Raw genomic sequence first — 18,370 nt, forward strand, 5'->3', positions numbered from 1 at the left:
ATCAAAATGCGATGATTAAAACGTTCATTCCGAGCTACAGATGCGTCGAAATTAGTGGGAGGAACAAAAGATACTACACTTATCGGATTGAAATTATCTACCAAAATGAACATATCTCTTATCTAGATCGCCGATATTCTGATTTTCTCGCCCTTCATAAGGAGGTAGGTTTATTTTATGTAGGCCATTTCAAAATAATACATTGTTATAATTAAAACGTAGATTCGCCGTAAATTTGGAAGTGATACTCCATTCTTTCCTCCAAAGAAAGTACGGAACAACTCGGCGAAAGTTTTGGAATCTCGGAGAACTGGATTAGAAATATATCTACAAACTGTCCTCCACTTTAATCCGCTCCCGAACGAAATACTACGGTTTCTTAATTTGCATCACAATCAACGGTAAGCATGCTGACAGGCTTGTTGACGATGAGTTGAAGTAATTTTATGGGGAATTTATTTTACTTTAATTTTCGAAACTTATTCCTCTTCATATCGTGAGCTAATTCTTAAGGTTGTTGTCTTGCATGGTTGAATAAAACAAATTATTTGGGAAACCATTTTTGACTAGAGTTGGCCTCAAATCTCAGACACTGAGGGCCTCAGTGTTTCTATATTCTCATAGAATCACCGTCTTACGACTATGAATGATGATGAATACACGAAAACCTTTTTTTTTTTACAGATCTATGCAAATTTTATAAGGTGTTTATAGAATATATTTATAGAATAGATTTATAAAATATTTAGGTTCGAGCATAAAGTTGACTCGAGTAGCTTGGAGGACACATATAACTGGGAAAGTGCCATATTGAGCCAACCTGCGGCTGGATTTCTAGAAGATCCGTTCGTGGCTGAAGAATCCGATTCCAGTAGCAATATTTCTGATACGATAACCAGAGGCGTTCTGGACGCTTTGTACAACTGTTAATAGTAATCCGAATATCGATAAAATGGCGTCCCTAGTAAGAAGACAACAGATAACTGTCTTTTGCACAGCTTGGATTAGTTATTCTGTGGTAAGTATGGGTTTAACTTGTTCTTGTTCAACAAATATCTAATGACGGATTAGAGATGCTTTAAAATTTTAGTTTCTAACTGGTATACTATTTTATATGCAGGTATATTTTTTGAGGAAGCCCATAGGGATTATCAAACCAAGTTTAGAGTCTGAATTTCAGTTATCTAAACAAAGCTTGGGATGGTTAGGTAATTCATTTTGTATGGCGTCCTCACGTCACGCTCACCTCAGTTGATAATTGAGTATAGTGTCCAGAAATAGATTTCTCATAACTAACTTTGGATTTCAAATATAGATGTTGCGTTTCTTTTGCCGTATGCTACCATTCAAGTTGTTGGGAGTCAGGTTGGAGACCGATTTGGACCCAGATTGACAGTTGCACTCTGTCTCTCAAGTATGCAATGCAATATATTAATTATTACTTGTGTTGATTTATAATCAGTCTGGTATCACATCATTTTTATTGTTTCAGTCTCAGGAACGGTAATTTGTTCCATATTGTATATGCTTGAACTAGAATTGAAAATATTAATTATGATGATGATAATAGTAGATTTGTATTTCGATAGGCCATGTTCACCTTCGGAATCTGGAGTTCATACATAATGCTTCTAGTCGTTTTGTGTTTCAATGGTTTAGCACAGGGCCCATGTTGGCCGGCATTTTGTAAAGCCGTCTGCGCGTGGTATCCAAATGAGAAACTTAATTCAGTTGTTGGATTCTTGTCCACTTCAGTTTTTGTGGGTGGGGCCCTTGGAACGGCGATAGCTGTCCATCTTCAATCTAGTACGTCATGACTTTCTCAAGCTATTTACGACAAGTTCTTAACGCAAATCTTCATTTGCGTGATTTAACATATGTTTTCAATAAACTCTTAATAATTTTAATTTGCAGTATACGGTTGGCGAATGGTATTTCTGCCTGCTTCACTAGTAGCAGTTGCACTTGGGGTAACTAATTAAATCTATTACATAGGTAGACTTTTCCCAATTTTATCCAAGTGTTTGAACTGACGCAATTGCTTATGACATTATGCATAGCTTGTGAATTACTGCGTTATGCTTACACCTCAAGAGAAACACTTATCAGTTCCTGGCAAAGAGGTCGTCATCAACCCAATTAAAATTGGTGACGACATGCGACACCGTATGACGTGTTGGCAACTTTGGAAAATTCCAGCTGTACCTGAAGTGACGGTAATTTGTTGCATATTGTATATACTAATTAAAACTAGAATGAAATTTTTTATTAATTAAGATCATAATAGTAATTTGGTATGTCAATAGGCAACGGTGCTGTGCCTGAAGGTGGTTCGTTACTGCATGTTTATGTGGTAGGTCATTTAAGCATAGACAATTTTATCTGAAGAAAATATATGGGGTAACAAACTTTATTTTCTATTTAGGCTACCAATGTACCTTGGTAAGAACCACAATATTAGTTAATACCAGGGATAATGCATTATTCCAAGTTGTTCAAAGATGGTGATGTTTTTTATTCGTTGCATAGTTCACTACTTACAGTATTCCGTTGCTCAAGCTGGACTGTAAGTACATAATCCAAAACATTGAAAATAAATATCACAATTATTATCGATTAAGAATTATTGACTTCACTAGATTCTCCACTATTTTTGATGTTGGTGGAAGCATGGGAAGTCCATTATTGGGGCTGATTCTTGACAGAAAATTCAAAAAGAACACATTGCTAGGAATGTGGCTCTGTGTGACCGTGAGCTCAATTAGTATGGCGTTATTCGCAATGACGGCTAGACTGGGGTTTCTTCACAACGCATTGTTCATGTTCATAGCTGGAGCCACAAACGGCGGAGCTGATTCATTGCTAGGTTCAGCTAGAACTAAAATTAATTATGGTTATTATTTACTGAAAATTTGCCTATCACACAGCCGGATCTGTTTCAATGAAAATGGGCGAGGCAAATGGAATGATGTCCGGTGCTGCACTGACTGGTATATATATATATATATTATACGATTACTGGTATTTAAATTTCATCATAACGCGTGGAATACACTAACCTGCTACGTTTGTAGGACTGATAAATGGGGTTGGAACAATGGGCGCAGTTTTGGAAGGTGCGTGCTTATTATCGTTATTATGATTAACAGCGTGATTTGATTTCACTCAAGTGCATTCCACAGGTCCCGTTGTTGGTTTTGTAAGCGACAACTATGGATGGGCAGCAATGCTGCTGATGATGATTTTCCTTTCTGCTTTATCGAGGTATAAGAAAAATTCTGTAAAAATTAAAAATTTGAAGTATACGAAAAATTTAATAGATAATTTGTTTCAGTTTGACGATTTTTCGAGCTATGGTTATTCAGCGAAGAGTGGACCGACTTAGTGGGGGGTCTTATGAAGACAAAGCACCACTTTTAGCATAGTATGCATACACAGTCTCATAAATATTTTAGTTTAAACAATAGTTTAAACTTTAAACTAAACCTTCTATGCCTTGTATGTGTTGTACGCTAAATGATTTTAGTCTATATATTTGTTTTGTGATGTTCCTTCTTGTGGTACTTTGTCGCTACTGATATTTATTATAATTTCCTCAAAAACGATTATGTTGTATTAGACATTTAACTGATAATAATTTGTGCTAGATCATGATAATGTCCTATTAATAGTTAACGATCTTATTTTGTAATCAATTTGTCATTATCGAAAATGCATACCCTTAAAAATTATGGAACGCAGTAAGACACTTTATGAGCAATAGCACCGATGTTTATTTTGATATTTTTTATGATTTAACACGGAAATAAATAATAATAGTCGAACCCATAATTCTAGTAATTATTTATATCTCTAATCCTGTCTTCTGTGTCGTATAACATTTCCTTATTCTCACACAAAAATGACATGCCAAAATTCAATTATCAATCAGGCATGATGCATTCATATGTCCGATACGTTATGGGGACAAGAAAAGTCGTGGAATCATCCAAATCTCACTTTTGTTCAATCTCGTCTCGTCTCATCTTCCTCTCTCAAGTGACGACAAAATCTAGGCTATCGTTTATCATGCTCTATTAATAGTGAGCATATATTTTACACATCTGCCTCAAACAGCATCAGTCAGTCCCTCAATAAACTTGACGTAGTTCTTTCAACGAAGATTTAGCCTTTTATACTCCCGATGCGATGATGACATGTTTAAGTGAAGGGATTGGTGGGGCGATGATAGGAAAACAAGGCAATTCAGTGAGATACCGTTAGGTATTGAGAATCTTTGTAGATCTTTACAAATCAATACATACAAGCACAACATGTTAACGCAATGGTGTTTTAATTCAAATTTCAAATATTTACACCGAAATTCTGGGGAATAACAAAATTTGGTCATAATCAATTTTATATATCATGCATCAATTAGAAACAAACTTTATCCTTAAGTAAATACTTTTAGATTTTCGTTCAAATTCTGGTAAAAGGAAGTACTAACGGGTTGTAAAAAGTTCCTTAAGGAAATAGATGCGTTGATTCATTGCGTTGTTTGCCTAATTCTTCCAAAAGTCTGCAGTTTATTCCCTGTTCATTGACGAAACTTAACGCATGGGGGCTCGTCTGCTATTATTTGAATAAGATTGCATTTGAAGAGAATAAATGATCAAAAGAACCAAGCAGCACACAGGACTCAAATAGCTGACGATGATGACTTTGAAGCTGACAATGCTGATGTACTAACCTAGAAATGTAAAAGAAGTGCGTTTGTGGTTCGTCACTCTACGACGATGAGAAATCCGTCGTGCAGTTGAAGCCTGGTGCAGTCGTCTTTCTTACAAAGTCACCGAGCGATAACAAAAACAACTTAATTATTAATTTCCTTTGGTTGGACTGATACCTTCCCAACTGCCACGGAGGAGTTATATTTGTGAGATTTTATATTTTATATTCCTAGCCGGCCTAATAAGTAAATACATGTCATTCTAATTCGTGCAGATCATTTGTTAGTTGAGATTATCATGACCACAGTCCCTATGGCACACACCACACGGCGACAAACTATACCGTGTAAACTAAACTAAATAAATAAAGACCTCGCTTGCTTAGTTGCTTGTGATTTCGTATCATCATCTAATTTGCTCTCATACGTACAAGTAGAGCTAATGAGCAACCAAGTGTGATAACTGCAGTATTTAGTGCATAATTAATGAGAGCAGTATTTGGAAAACATGATATTAATTGGTTAACTTCCTCCGTGCAAAGTTAGTTTCATTTTTGACATTGACTTTCGACCTAATCTTTAAGGCAAACTCCACCCGCGAGTGTGCATGCAAGTGCACTCACCAAGTGACATCCTATTGCGACTATTGTCGGTGGGAGGATAGGAGATCTAAATCTGGAACGAAATAACAAGGAGACATCCGAGTCCGAGATTTTAACGCCATATGCTAAATGTGAATGAAAACACTCACGTCTGCGTTTTTGAAGTCTATCGATCCACGCGACGTCATTCGCAATTTCATTGCCCACGCAAACCAACATCCATCAGGACAACAACTACTCTTCGACTGAAGTACGACCGCCTAAAAGCCCTCTGCAACTTGGTAGTCCCTCTTTGTGTGGTTTGTGGTCATTGTAGCTGTATTATTTTTAAAAGGTAGTTCAGTTGACACAAGTGCACAGAGATAAATCAACTACATTTCTCTTGCAATAGTATCGCCACTGATTTATTTGCAGTATTCGGATACACAAATCGCATAGCACTACATTATCTTTTTTTGCAACAGATTGACCTTAAAACTGGGTATCTTCCACTGATTCAGATAGTTTAATAAGTAATTTAGTAGCTCATTTCTGCGGAGATATCATTCAAGATGAATATGGGAGCTTATTTTGGGTTGGTTTGCACATTCTTGAGCACAATATCTTTCATCGAAGCATTTGAGAAGCAGTCGTTTCCAATCTTTATGCCAAATGTGCAGCCACAAAAGGTAAACTCGTAACTACAATAAATTTTAAGTTGACTTGGCATGAGAAAATATATAAATGTGAAAAATTCTGTCTTTCAGCCCGAGACCTATTTATGTACCCCCATTCGTGTAGATCCTACAACTAAACATTACATTGGTAAAAAATACGACACTACTTTGATGAAATATGTATAATAGTTTGGAATTTTAATGTTATCTTTAAATCACAGTTGGATTTGAACCAAATGCATCGATGGACGTGGCCCATCACATACTCGTGCGAAAAAACATTATTATTGAATTCAGAGCATTATTATGTTACCAACTAGTTTATATTAGTAGATAAGCATAATCACCTATGAGTATTATTTATTTGCATAATTATTCAGATGTATGGCTGCTCTGTACCTGGACGAAATGAAGAGGTTTGGAACTGTGGCGAAATGGCAGCAGCCCGTCAGCCTGGTAAATAGTTATAATTATTACCTGGTTCAGATGTTCCCTTTGAGTGAAAATAATATATTTTTGATAATTCAATTTAAGGTCTGAAGTCAGCGAGCCCTTGTGCGAAGGGGTCACAAGTGATCTACGCCTGGGCCAGAGACGCCCCAGCTTTAGACCTCCCCGACGGAGTGGCGTTCGAAGTGGGAGGCAATACGGCCATCCAATACATTGTGGTAATAAATTCTAACTAACACATTAAATATATCGTAAAATAAGTTTGAATATCTCAAGTACTTCATTCCTTCATTTATGTGTCCAGCTCCAAGTTCACTACGCGGATGTGTCGTCCTTTGAAGGTAATATCCCAGTTTCTCATAATATAAATGTACTGAGGATGAGACGTGAGCCAGGCGTCTCAGCTTACCTCTTCACGAGCAGTGTTAAATAAGATGATAAATAAGTAAGCAGAAAGAAGTACAGGGAATGCTTCCTATGGGGAAGTTGAGACTTCGAGTCAAACCCATAACTATTATGAGATTAGACCTCAATGGTCATTAAGTATGACTTATAATATATTCTGCTAATTATTGGATATTGCTGTGCAGATGGTAGTACTGACAACTCTGGAATTATCCTACACTATACCGAGACACCGTAAGTGATGCTGTTTATCATGTTTGTAATAGTTTACATTTCTTAAATTTTTCTTGATCAAAACTTTGACATTAGGCAACCTAAAGGTAAGTAACGGGTGATAATTTTCCAAAGAAAGGTAATATTTACTATGTAATTCCAATACTAAATATACAACTTCACTCGGTGAAGCTGCCGGCGTATTTCTTCTTGGAACAAACGGATGGATTCCTCCACTCCAAACAGAATACATGTAAGTATATGTATGTACGGATGCAAATGCTTTTTGCAAATTCTAACAAATTAATTTCACAGGGAATCCGCATGCACCATAAACGAGGATAAAGTCATAAATCCATTTGCGTTTAGGACACATACACATTCACTGGGTAATTACTTTTGACATTGCATTTCCATTACATTATTAGTATAGTGCAGTCAGTTGTTTGACCAGGTATGTTTACTCGGGGTGGCATGAATTGGTAACAAACAAATGACCACTGAATTGAATATAACATAATTTCAGTAGAAGCAAAACATATTACTATATAAAATTCTTGGATAATGAAGAAATTGTGACCACGAACTTGCTGCCCTGTATACTTTTTGAGGTGGTTCTTTTTGAACTAACGGTTTAAAAACTAAATATTTCATTTGCAACTCGACAGGCAAAATTGTATCTGGTTATCGTGTACGAAGAGATCACAAAGGAGTGGATCAATGGACACTCATCGGAAAAAAGAATCCAATGCGACCACAAATGTTTTATCCCGTAGCAAATAATATCACTATTACAAAAGGAGACGTTCTGGTATGTACAAATTTAATTTGGTTAGTAAAACATCTACCTTATCAAACATTTTTGATATTCACAATTGAAAGGCTGCAAGATGTACCATGGTCAGCAATCGAGCGAGGATTACAAAAATTGGGTGAGTGAGAAACATGAAACAGTTTGTTTAGTAAAACGTTGATTTTAATCCAAATTGTTCCAATTGGGTGTGCATCTATATTATGCAGAGCAACGAATGAGGACGAGATGTGCAATTTTTACGTGATGGTAATTTAAGGATATTTTCTTCATTGCTTGTCCAACAGAACATATGAGAAACCATGATGCTTCTAAATAAAATGTGCATTCATGGCTTAATTGTATGAAAATTAACTGAGGTTCGGTTTAACATTTGATGCATTATTGTTATTGTTTTAGTACTGGATGGAGGGGTCGAGCCCACTGAACCAAAAGTACTGCTTCACTATGGGTAAAAAATACGAATATATAAGTGCTTAAAGCAACATTTTTTTTAAAAATTGGTGTCTGCTTAAAAAATCGGCATTTTTACGGTACGTTTACATTTATCTAACTGATTTTGCAGGTCCGCCCTTTTACTACTGGAGTCGTGGGAAGCCCTGGCTGAACAACATTCCCGACAAAGACGCCTCCTCCATCTAATAAAACGGAAAGAAGCCAATCAACGAAGAAATCCGTATTATTTTTTAGAAATAATTTTTGCAGAAGCGTTGTTGCACAAACTTTCGTTACGGGAAGTTGAGTTATTTTTATGTTACACGAATTCTTTCATAGTTTTGTATCATTTCTATTCACAACTTGACTAATCCTGAGTATGCATTCCATATTTATTTTTTTCACCTATTAGGTTTGTAAAAATCTGAAAAACCTGTTTAAAATTTAAAATTTTGTAACAATTGTGTTATTTCTCAATGAGCTGGAAAAAGACTGTATGACGTACTTGTGTTTAAAAATGTAACTTTATTTCTTTGTTAGTAAATTAATTCTGATTGAGTAAGATTAAGGTGTAAAATTATATAAAAAATGCATATAAAAATCAACTCCATATTTCAAAAGTCTGACGATTTAAGCAAATGTCTCCCCTATCAAATATTGTAAATTACACTGTACTAAAAAAATATTTCATCAATTTGATGTACACACGTGTGAAATCTGATTGTGCGTACCTTGTTAAACCTTAAATTGCGTGATTGTTGTTGATGAACATTAATGTGATCTGTCTAAAGAATCCTATTTACCTATATCTTGTCCATATTTTAGTTGTTATTACACATCTTCCATAGCATACGACATATACTAATACTATGTATGTAAATTAGAAAGTATTTTCATGATCGGTGCTCTGATTCAAATTCCACATCGGTAATATATGCCGTTTACATAATACTTAACAATAATTTGAATTACTCCAAGTGCAGATTGCGTGTCATTTTTTTAAATCATTTGTTGTGTTCAAGTCTTTTAGGAAGATTGTAAGTTTACATTATTGGCATTTGATTTATTTTTTATATATCAATTGGTGCAGAATAATCCGTAATAAAATGGTTTGTTTCAATCAGATTCGATTCACACTTCATACCCCAATATTTGGGGTCCAAATGCATATCAAATTTATCTGAAAATTCATTTTTCTCGCACATTTTTTTGTCCTCATATATCGTATTCTATTGGCAAGGAGATTTTGGTACATGGAGGAGGAGGACTGTCGTGGATAAGCATCTCACTTATCACGGTCAAGGTAAGTGACTGGGAGTGAAAGTGGTGTAGCCAACTAGCCAGGGAGAGAAGGAGAAAGTCGTCCCATTAGTAAAGCAGAGGACCAGCAGAGCGTGTGGTGTGTGGTGTGCATGCCGTGTGGACCATTTTCATTTCCAGTCAATCCTCAACGAATGAAGGTTGAATCAAAAAATCAAAAACAACATTCTTCTTCATTACTTACAATATTACAAATTACTAGTTCACTTATCGTAGATAAATTACAAAGTGTTACCCAGCCAGGTGGGATCGAAAGAGAGGTAAGACAATGGTCATAAAATATGGAAAATGAGGCTTATAGTTTATATTTGCTCCAGTGCAGTCGATATATATTTTCCATTATATAAGCGATTGTTAATTAGAAATTACCTGCTTCTGATGTGATGTCAAGTTAAATTATGAATGGTCGCTCTAGAATTATTCCAAAGAGCGTTGTATAGTGCAGATAATACAATTAATTAGGGGATATATTTTTGCATGTGTGAAGGATTTGAAGAAGACACACCCGGATTTTGTTCGACATTTGACTTTTAAGCAGCAAGAAAGATGTCGTCGTCAAATACCCATAAACATCGGTATAAGAACCAGGGTCTTGACTCCCATGAGCTTCGCCGACGACGAGAAGAAGAAGGAATCCAGCTTCGAAAACAGAAACGAGAACAACAACTGTTTAAAAAGAGAAATGTTAACTTGCCCGAAACAAGCCTTAATGAGCTACCGGTTAGTTAATTTAATTAGCATATTACATTTTCTTTGTGAGTAGATGACAACGTTGGCGAATATTTGATAAATTTTCATATTATGATTAGGAGGATCTTTCAGCCGGGGGTTCAGTAATTTCGCAAGAAATCATTCAAGCACTCTTTTCCGAAAATCCCGAGGGTCAACTTGAAGCTACGCAAATGGTTCGAAAACTTTTATCCAGAGAACCAAGTCCACCTATCAATGCGGTTATCCAAACGGGGATCGTCCCAAGATTTGTCGAATTTTTGAAGAACGAATCCAACTGTCAATTACAAGTACGCTGGTCGTTTTTATTATTATAGTTCATTCTATTCCTTGTCCTTCTCGTGCCACCATTTGTTTTTTTTCGCTTTTTGTAATTCATAAATAGTTTTAGTATTTGTATGCTAAAATGTCATGATCAACTTGCATCACAACGAATAATATATAGTCGGTTAAATAGGAATAATAATGATAATAGGGAAGGGAAGGAATGAATGGTAGATAAATTAATTATATAAGTGAATGCATTGAGTATACAAAGTATGTTTGTTTGTAAAAAAAAACAAGTTCGAAGCTGCCTGGGCCTTGACGAATATAGCTTCTGGGACGTCTGAGCAAACGCACATTGTCATTGAGGCTGGGGCTGTACCACTTTTTATTCACCTCTTGGGATCTCAATATGAAGACGTGGCAGAACAAAGTGTGTGGGCGGTCGGAAACATTGCAGGCGACTCATTTCAGTGTCGCGATTACGTCCTTCAACAAGGCGTCCTAACCCCACTCTTGCAGTAAGGTCCCACACAAAACTATATGAATGAATGATTTGTGAATTAAAAAACTTCAGTAGTATACGCACCTGTAATATTTAAATCCTTTAGTAATAGTGTGTGATGATTTTTGTTTGCCTTTTCAGACTTTTGTCAAAATCAAATAAAGTTACAATGACACGGAACGCGGTTTGGGCTCTATCGAATCTTTGTAGAGGAAAAAATCCCCCCGTCGAATTCTCCAAAGTGTGTCCATGTTTGCCAGTTTTGGCGAGGCTATTGTTCCACACGGACGCGGATGTTTTGGGTAAGAACTATCTATTCACAACTAAACGGAATGCGTCGTAACCTCTAGAATTATTTTATTTTACATGAAGCTGATACTTGCTGGGCAATTTCTTATTTGTCGGACGGACCTAACGAAAAGATACAAGCTGTTATTGATTCTGGTGTTTGCAGAAGATTGGTGGAGCTGTTAATGTATGCACACCGTGTTTATAAACAAAACAGAAATATTCAAGTCCCGAATAATGTGTAATTTTTTTTAAATTAAAATTAGGCACCCACAGCAGAACGTGGTATCTGCTGCATTGCGAGCTGTTGGTAACATTGTCACTGGGGATGATTTGCAAACACAAATCATTCTGAATTGCCAAGCACTCCCTTGTCTTTTGCATTTACTGTCATCTACAAAAGAAGATATTAAGAAAGAAGCGTGTTGGACAATTTCAAATATTACTGCTGGAAATCGGCAGCAAATTCAGGTGAGATTTTATATAAGCTACTGAGCTATTTTACTTTAGCATAGGAAAGTTATTATAAATAATAATAATAATTTGAGTCGTCCACAGGCTGTGATTGATGCCAACGTTTTCCCAGTTCTTATCGAAGTAATGAAAGGGGGTGAGTTCAAGACAAGGAAGGAGGCAGCTTGGGCAGTAGTTAATTCAACCACTGGAGGAAGTCCTGATCAAATCCGATATTTGGTCGACCAAGGGTGCGTTTGACGTTTCACGAATTACATATACTTCTGACAAAATGTTTATAAAGCACATTATTTATTTATTAATCAAATAATTTGAAATTATGTGCAAATTTTCAGGTGCATTACTCCCTTATGTGACTTTTTGACAGCAATGGTAATTATATTTTTTATATCTGCAATTTTTTGTTTACTTTATTTCATAAAAACCCAATGAAACCCATAAAACCCATAAAAATACCATTGAAACCACGGATGGATGTGAAAATAACATCCATCAACTTAGATAACTTAGATGACATCCACCAACAAATTCATTTATAATATAATAGTTTAACATCACATAGTTTAACGAATGCTCTTAAATCCAATTAATAATAAGTTTCTCGTAAACCTTCTTCTGAACACCCTCCTTTTTCATCTTATCGGTATCTAAAACCTGTCGCTTCTTCTCCCCAGCCCCTACAGTCTTAAATATCGGAACCATGAAATCCACCTCTGTCGGAACAGTTTTGAGCTTATCTTTCTTTACAACAATCCCTTTACCCGTCATCATAACAATAAAATCTTTAAAAATATCCTCATCCCAGCCATGATCGAAATGGGCAAATTTTTCAGCTAGATTGTAAACATCCTGACCACCGACTGTCTTCATTCCCAACATGTTAGCGACGAGAACCCCCTTGTGGCCTAACGTCTCCACTTCCAGCGACTTTTTCAAACTCTCTTCTGCTGTAAACGTGGTGGGTCGGCTTGAAACACATTGTGTCTGTTCTCGGGGTCGATCCCCGCCATGGTGGTGGATTTAGCGCTTTGGTGACTATAGGATCCTTTAACAACAGACCGACAGGTCTCTGAACGATCTTCCCCGAATCGATAACCACCCTGTTTATTATCCCCCACATACACGTAAGGGAGCTTGCGGTTGAAATTTGTGGGAACAAAAGGTGAATTTTCAAACTTAAGGGAGTTGTTGTCATCCCTAATTTCGAAACCCATGTTGTTTAACGCCAAAGTTTTGTTCACGTCATCCAAGTCTGCAGACTTTGTGTAGATCTCACAATTTATGAACTTGATCTGCTCTGATGGTTTTGCAGCGACAGAGTTGTGAAATGACACCATGATAGACATTAGAATCTGGGGGGAACAAAATGTTATATTTATGTAATAATTGAATTGAGGATTTTTGCAGAAATATCACATACCCCTAAACTTTGAAACTTCCTCACGCTTTCCTCGTTGAGATATTCCCAACGTTTTTCTATTACAAACCACGCAGTAGGAAATTTTGCGAGGTATTGGCCGATTGCCCGACAGTCGTAATGCGGTCCTCGTAGACATAAATTTAATCCGAGATCAGTGAACTTTCCCTTCTTCAAGTTCGGCTGAACGAGGGTCAAGTTCATCTTGTCCAAATTGGCCACGTCCCTAATCATCAAAATCTCCCTTTTTACTATGTTGTGGCTGTAGCAATGTCCATCCAACTATAAATATTATAATTTTATAATTAGAGATGATTTCAACAAAATAATGACAAAATAATGACATACATTAGTCTTCTCAGAACAATTTTCCACCCTGCATTTGGATCCGACAGAGGTATTCCACACAAATTTCACTCCCTCCTTCTTGACTTTATAAAACAATCTCCCATCAACATACTTCACTCCCACTGGTTGATTGTCGTGAAGAAACGTTACACCGGGTGGAGACGCCGCTTTCCATGGGTCACTCTTCTCAAATTTTTTGAAATGTTTATTCCACAATTGCATGAGATTCTTGTACTCGGCAGTTGACTCGACAGTCTCTAAGGTGAACTCAATCAAGGGATATTTCTCCTGAAGGTGGTTAAAAATTGTCACTCGTACTGTGAAGAGGGGAGATTTGGTGAATCGGTTCGGTATGGGCAAAATAGCGGATGAGGAGGGGGTGGGTGGACCTACAATTACTTGTATATATTAATTTGAGGAATTGCATAATCAGAAGAGGATGAGGAAAACAACCATTACCCTCGCTAAACAAATTCTCAAACTCTTCCTGCGAGTTGAGAAATCCAACTTCATTGTCATCACTCAAAATGACCCTGCTTCTCCAATCAACCGAAGTTTCCCGTTGTGGTGGGATGACCTTGGCGTAAGGTTTTGCTTTCTTCACGGGGGGTTGTTCTGCTGGCGAGGGAGGAGGAGAGTCAATTACGGTGCTGCTGGTACAGGCAGTAGTAGTTGAGGTCGAGGGGGTGGCGTTTAGCCGAATCACGAATTTATCCATAATTATAAATGACTATTATATTTTTATGTGGAGAGATAAAATAAGAAACTCCAACAATGTGATTGAGAAAATATGAAAATGTGGAGTTTGTATGAAGTGGGAAAACAGTGAAAGCGGGGTAACTTGACAGTAATAATGATTTATTTTAATCTGTCTGAAAAACAGGATGTGAAAATTATTCAAGTGGCCTTGAATGGTTTAGAAAATATTCTGAAAGTGGGCGAGTCGGATGCACGTGCCACCGGAGCTGTGAACCGATATGCGGTAATGATTGAAGAGTGCTATGGTGAGCGAGTTACACCCAACAACATGCATGGATTACGAAGCATAATTTTAATTCAATTACAAATTGAAATAGGTTTGGATAAAATCGAGTTCCTGCAATCACATGAAAATATGGACATTTATAAAAAAGTTTTTGACATGATTGAACAATACTTTGTAATATTAATAAAATTTAAAAACTTTTGACAGTTGATGAACTTTTATCTTTTAATTCTATGAAATTCTATTTCTCTAGAGTGATGAAGAAGAAGACACAAACGTTGCTCCATCGATCGACCCTGCAGCACCACAGCAGTTTCAGTTCAACCCCCAACAACCGGCTGATTTTAACTTTTAAGGTTAAAGAATGTTAAATGTATAATCTTGACAAGATAATTGATCCATCGTATTAGTATTAATTCAAATTATTGTAATAGAATATATAATGCTCTCCCCTTATTCTATCTTGGGCCAACAGCGAAAACGTTGAAACAATGAAACCTAACTACTAGTGTGTGAATATGTTTTTTCAGCCATATTATGTGAAGATGGTCCAGAGAATGTGGATGTATTGGTCATTCATCTAAAAAATGACAATTACCTACTGCTATTAATATTAAGTGCATGCAACCTCAGAATTTGACTTAAGTTTTACGGATTTGCACGATGAATTGGTATCGTGAAGAATTTAATAACCACAAAATGAACGTAGTTAGTGAGAGTGTGGACGCACATTACATTATTATAATCTCTGAAATCTCTTATTAATATATTGTTTTAAAATTAACTCTAGTCTGTTATGTTCAATTCCGAATATTTTATAAGTTGGTTTCACAGCTGTGTCTTCAATTCATAATCATGGCTTAAGATTAATTAATATCGACCGTCAGTATGAGTTTTATTGACAAATTAGAGGAGACATGAATTAAAAATTGCTTCATCACAATGTGCTGATAAAAAATCGAGTTTGACGTAGGAAACTCGCCCTTATGTAATCTAATAAATATGTAAACATATAAACCCAAAATATAGCACTATGTAGTTATGTTTATTTATTTATTTCCACGTTAGCAGTGGTACATTTATCACAAGTATCTTCGTTATGCTCAGATGGATTATTGGCAACTTCCCTCACGTTAGATGTGCAGTAGGCGTTTGCTTGTGAGCAAGAAACAAAAAAACAATAGAACTCAATGCTGACACTAAAAAGATAACATCAAACCATCGATGGTAGAAATTAAATTGCAAATCTCCTAGCACTTGAGTTACCTGAAAAATATCACATTACCGCATATTAAACCACATTGTCTATAACTGAGAGTATTGGGTAAAATACATTTCTGAAATTGTTCGCTTACGATTACTCTGTACTCTGGTGGCATATTCATTCTCATCAGTAAAACGGACGAAACGAAGTACATCCCCTTAAATAATGGATGATAATAAAATGCATACATAATGTGATACTGAAGATATACGCTTAGAAATTAATGAAATTTACATACCATGATTTGAACTAACACTAGTACAATAACATTTGAGGATTTCGAACTTGATATTGCATAGAAAAACTAGAACCAGATAAATAACACAATTAAATTTGTATTACCTCTCCAAAATTTAGTTTTCCAAGCATGCATCATCTCATTGTGGTCAAATAGTTAATTTATGTGCATACCTTGGTCAGAGTCAACAGTAACCCTCGTATGGAAGTTAAAACGATACACCCGACAAGAATAAACGAAACATGTTGAGACCAAAATTGCACATCCACATCCAGGCCAATCCAATGAACACATATTTCAAGGCCTAGAGAGATTTGAATATTTTTGACTGTTGTTCTAACTATGTGATAATAGATTCAACACTCACCCCGAGTAACTGGATCAACTTTACCGACACGGTTAAGTACAATATTTACGGTGCACTATATAGAAACGAGTACAAGTTAAATTTTTGAAATACTATCATGAAAATAATACATGAGAGGCTCACAATAAAAATTTTCCATATGCAGTACAAAGAAAAGAAATATCCCAGAAAGTTAAAATAAATTCCTTTCCATGTTTTTGACCATTCGACTCTTTCTTGCATATTCCTCAACTCTACAATTTCTAAAAATAAGTGACGGCTTAACTCTTCTAGTGACGATATTTCTTCACGGAGATTATTAAAATCTGCTTCTGTATAGGAATAAATTAGACTTGTTGTAATTTGCAAACATATAAACCCAAAGACGACAGCAATGGTTGATAAAGGAACTAACTATTAGATCGTGTAAGTATGCTCCAAAAACCCCCTTTTGAATTCCCAGAATCTCTGCTACTTAAAGCCAGTCTTCTCTTCTTAACAAGCGTCATGTCTAAGGTCTGAGTAAGTTTCTTTTCAACACTTTGAATGTCACTCGATCTAACAGGTCTATAATACAACTGAATTAAAATACACAAACCTGTATTATATCGAAATACGCAATCTGTTACCTAATAAACAAGGCCATAGAAGTATATGGATAGTTGACAGCACCAAAGCCGGATAGCAGTCCCATTACTGTAATTCCTATAACACCAACACGACTAACAGCTTGTTCCATGGAAAAAGTTTCCCGTTTTGGACTGTGAATTGGAAAGGGGTCTCCCACTTTAATCAGAAACAAGTGAAACATTTGGAATGAAAAAAGTTTGAAGCACATACAAATAAAGTGTTATACCTTTCCAAAATATGTAAATGTATACGAACCAGACTAAGACTGACAGACCACGGTGAACCCCATTCCCACCTAGACCAAAGTGCGTTTTGAATAAAAAAAATCAGATCAGCATTCGAATAGGCAGACAATTCTATATTTATATCAAGCTCACCAATCCTTAGGTTGCTTATCACATAGTACCCAATATAAAATGGAATCAGAGCGATGGTCATGGTCAATATAAAATACAGCGTAATATTCCAGTGCACATATCTGGAGCTGTACATGCAATTTATAATTACTCCACACCATGATAAAGCAATTTAGTTAATTAATAGTCTCACTCTGAATCCAATACTCCCATAATTTCAAAAATAATCAATTCGAACAGTGTACAGGAAAGAGAAAACGTTGTTGAGAAAATTAATTGAATCAGCATATTGTGTACTTCATAGTCTTTAAATAATTGTTTGACAAAGAAAATCCAACCTCCAACGAAGAATATGACCTGCGCAAGTTATTACATACCGTACATTTCCTTACATATATACTTATGATTTCATCTTTAATTTGATTTATTATTACTTGGGACCCCAAGATGATTGCTGTGTCTTCAAAGAACCCCATGTTGTAATTGAAATTTTATTTTGATTTTTTTCCAGTTCTTCTACAAAACATTCATATTGTCAACTATTAATACCACCAATAGTTAACCAACCATAATTTGAACAAGAGCTACCTTTAGCTCACTTCAGTTATCATCGAATTTGAATTACCGGTCAGCTGGCATAGCTGGGTGGAACAACTCATTTTACATGATTATTCTAGCAATTAGTAAGCGCTGATAACTGATGGATGAGGTTGCTGGCAGGGAACTCGAAGTTTGGACTTTATAGTCAATAAATATGTAAATTCTTGGCAAATTACTAACAGTCTCTTCATTAGAAAAAAATAAAAACAAAGTTGTGTTTGTTTTGTGTCAAGTTCACGGGTGAGAGAGAAAAGTTGAATTTGGGAAGAGTGCGGGCGAGTGGTGGGACTAAATCCGGCACTTGACATCAGCACCCAGCAAGC

General features: G+C 36.1%; 5 protein-coding genes across 9 annotated transcripts; 3 read left to right on the plus strand and 2 right to left on the minus strand.

Annotated features, from left to right (window-relative positions):
* Positions 1–806: 806 nt before the first annotated feature.
* On the plus strand, positions 807–3,831 carry LOC110847530 (putative glycerol-3-phosphate transporter 1). Its single transcript, XM_022094483.2, has 15 exons — positions 807–1,018; positions 1,121–1,208; positions 1,316–1,414; positions 1,493–1,503; positions 1,590–1,806; positions 1,915–1,970; positions 2,061–2,216; positions 2,307–2,353; positions 2,426–2,442; positions 2,530–2,566; positions 2,640–2,866; positions 2,928–2,990; positions 3,075–3,116; positions 3,183–3,264; positions 3,335–3,831. Exons 1-15 carry the CDS (start codon positions 953–955, stop codon positions 3,423–3,425), a joined length of 1,299 nt encoding a protein of 432 aa, XP_021950175.1. The 5' UTR covers positions 807–952; the 3' UTR covers positions 3,426–3,831.
* A 966-nt stretch (positions 3,832–4,797) lies between these two features.
* On the plus strand, positions 4,798–9,408 carry LOC110845847 (peptidylglycine alpha-hydroxylating monooxygenase). Of its 2 annotated transcripts, none has more exons than XM_035849898.1 (16): positions 4,798–4,918; positions 4,987–5,981; positions 6,060–6,117; positions 6,191–6,237; positions 6,350–6,425; positions 6,504–6,637; positions 6,724–6,760; positions 7,010–7,058; positions 7,134–7,144; positions 7,230–7,290; positions 7,353–7,426; positions 7,706–7,848; positions 7,920–7,969; positions 8,058–8,097; positions 8,248–8,299; positions 8,414–9,408. In XM_035849898.1, the coding sequence occupies exons 2-16, from the start codon at positions 5,865–5,867 to the stop codon at positions 8,488–8,490; spliced, it is 1,026 nt and encodes a 341-aa protein (XP_035705791.1). In that variant the 5' UTR covers positions 4,798–4,918; positions 4,987–5,864; the 3' UTR covers positions 8,491–9,408. The 2 variants fall into 2 exon arrangements, with proteins under 2 accessions (XP_035705791.1, XP_035705792.1); XM_035849899.1 differs by having other exon boundaries at positions 4,827–5,647; positions 5,778–5,981.
* Positions 9,409–9,695: 287 nt separating this feature from the next.
* On the plus strand, positions 9,696–15,633 carry LOC110845436 (importin subunit alpha-7). Its single transcript, XM_022091839.2, has 13 exons — positions 9,696–9,863; positions 10,091–10,323; positions 10,413–10,622; positions 10,897–11,117; positions 11,243–11,403; positions 11,474–11,576; positions 11,656–11,860; positions 11,948–12,093; positions 12,199–12,235; positions 14,512–14,632; positions 14,705–14,787; positions 14,867–14,969; positions 15,048–15,633. Exons 2-12 carry the CDS (start codon positions 10,150–10,152, stop codon positions 14,966–14,968), a joined length of 1,563 nt encoding a protein of 520 aa, XP_021947531.1. The 5' UTR covers positions 9,696–9,863; positions 10,091–10,149; the 3' UTR covers position 14,969; positions 15,048–15,633.
* On the minus strand, positions 12,240–14,429 carry LOC110845437. Its single transcript, XM_022091840.2, has 4 exons — positions 14,088–14,429; positions 13,629–14,017; positions 13,284–13,562; positions 12,240–13,215 (listed from the first exon to the last, which is right to left on the minus strand). Exons 1-4 carry the CDS (start codon positions 14,344–14,346, stop codon positions 12,796–12,798), a joined length of 1,347 nt encoding a protein of 448 aa, XP_021947532.1. The 5' UTR covers positions 14,347–14,429; the 3' UTR covers positions 12,240–12,795.
* A 4-nt stretch (positions 15,634–15,637) lies between the features above and the next one.
* On the minus strand, positions 15,638–18,370 carry LOC110845438 (Golgi pH regulator). 4 transcript variants are annotated; one of them, XM_022091843.2, is made up of 13 exons: positions 18,073–18,370; positions 17,882–17,963; positions 17,641–17,804; positions 17,469–17,575; positions 17,318–17,386; positions 17,091–17,247; positions 16,877–17,028; positions 16,606–16,793; positions 16,483–16,537; positions 16,289–16,419; positions 16,116–16,181; positions 15,969–16,034; positions 15,638–15,879 (listed from the first exon to the last, which is right to left on the minus strand). In XM_022091843.2, exons 2-13 carry the CDS (start codon positions 17,921–17,923, stop codon positions 15,742–15,744), a joined length of 1,335 nt encoding a protein of 444 aa, XP_021947535.1. In that variant the 5' UTR covers positions 17,924–17,963; positions 18,073–18,370; the 3' UTR covers positions 15,638–15,741. The 4 variants fall into 4 exon arrangements, with proteins under 4 accessions (XP_021947535.1, XP_035705790.1, XP_035705789.1 ...); XM_035849897.1 differs by having other exon boundaries at positions 18,047–18,370; XM_035849896.1 differs by having other exon boundaries at positions 17,882–17,960; positions 18,036–18,370.

The sequence above is a fragment of the Folsomia candida genome, unplaced genomic scaffold, assembly GCF_002217175.1.
Source record: "Folsomia candida strain VU population unplaced genomic scaffold, ASM221717v1 Fcan01_Sc003, whole genome shotgun sequence".
Lineage (NCBI taxonomy): Eukaryota > Metazoa > Arthropoda > Collembola > Entomobryomorpha > Isotomidae > Folsomia > Folsomia candida.

Excerpts from the sequence above, each read along its gene's own strand:
- LOC110847530 (XM_022094483.2), top strand. The coding sequence starts at position 953 with ATGGCGTCCCTAGTAAGAAGACAACAGATAACTGTCTTTTGCACAGCT. Across the intron at positions 2,867-2,927 it reads CGGAGCTGATTCATTGCTAG|CCGGATCTGTTTCAATGAAA; the intron begins GTTCAGCTAGAA and ends CCTATCACACAG. Across the intron at positions 2,991-3,074 it reads GTCCGGTGCTGCACTGACTG|GACTGATAAATGGGGTTGGA; the intron begins GTATATATATAT and ends CTACGTTTGTAG.
- LOC110845847 (XM_035849898.1), top strand. The coding sequence starts at position 5,865 with ATGAATATGGGAGCTTATTTTGGGTTGGTTTGCACATTCTTGAGCACA. Across the intron at positions 7,291-7,352 it reads CCACTCCAAACAGAATACAT|GGAATCCGCATGCACCATAA; the intron begins GTAAGTATATGT and ends TTAATTTCACAG. Across the intron at positions 7,970-8,057 it reads GCGAGGATTACAAAAATTGG|AGCAACGAATGAGGACGAGA; the intron begins GTGAGTGAGAAA and ends TATATTATGCAG.
- LOC110845436 (XM_022091839.2), top strand. The coding sequence starts at position 10,150 with ATGTCGTCGTCAAATACCCATAAACATCGGTATAAGAACCAGGGTCTT. Across the intron at positions 10,324-10,412 it reads CAAGCCTTAATGAGCTACCG|GAGGATCTTTCAGCCGGGGG; the intron begins GTTAGTTAATTT and ends TATTATGATTAG. Across the intron at positions 12,094-12,198 it reads CGATATTTGGTCGACCAAGG|GTGCATTACTCCCTTATGTG; the intron begins GTGCGTTTGACG and ends GCAAATTTTCAG.
- LOC110845437 (XM_022091840.2), bottom strand. The coding sequence starts at position 14,346 with ATGGATAAATTCGTGATTCGGCTAAACGCCACCCCCTCGACCTCAACT. Across the intron at positions 14,018-14,087 it reads TGAGAATTTGTTTAGCGAGG|GTCCACCCACCCCCTCCTCA; the intron begins GTAATGGTTGTT and ends AAGTAATTGTAG. Across the intron at positions 13,216-13,283 it reads GGAAGTTTCAAAGTTTAGGG|ATTCTAATGTCTATCATGGT; the intron begins GTATGTGATATT and ends TGTTCCCCCCAG.
- LOC110845438 (XM_022091843.2), bottom strand. The coding sequence starts at position 17,923 with ATGGGGTTCTTTGAAGACACAGCAATCATCTTGGGGTCCCAA. Across the intron at positions 17,576-17,640 it reads ATGGGAGTATTGGATTCAGA|CTCCAGATATGTGCACTGGA; the intron begins GTGAGACTATTA and ends TTGCATGTACAG. Across the intron at positions 16,420-16,482 it reads AGTTGATCCAGTTACTCGGG|GCCTTGAAATATGTGTTCAT; the intron begins GTGAGTGTTGAA and ends AAATCTCTCTAG.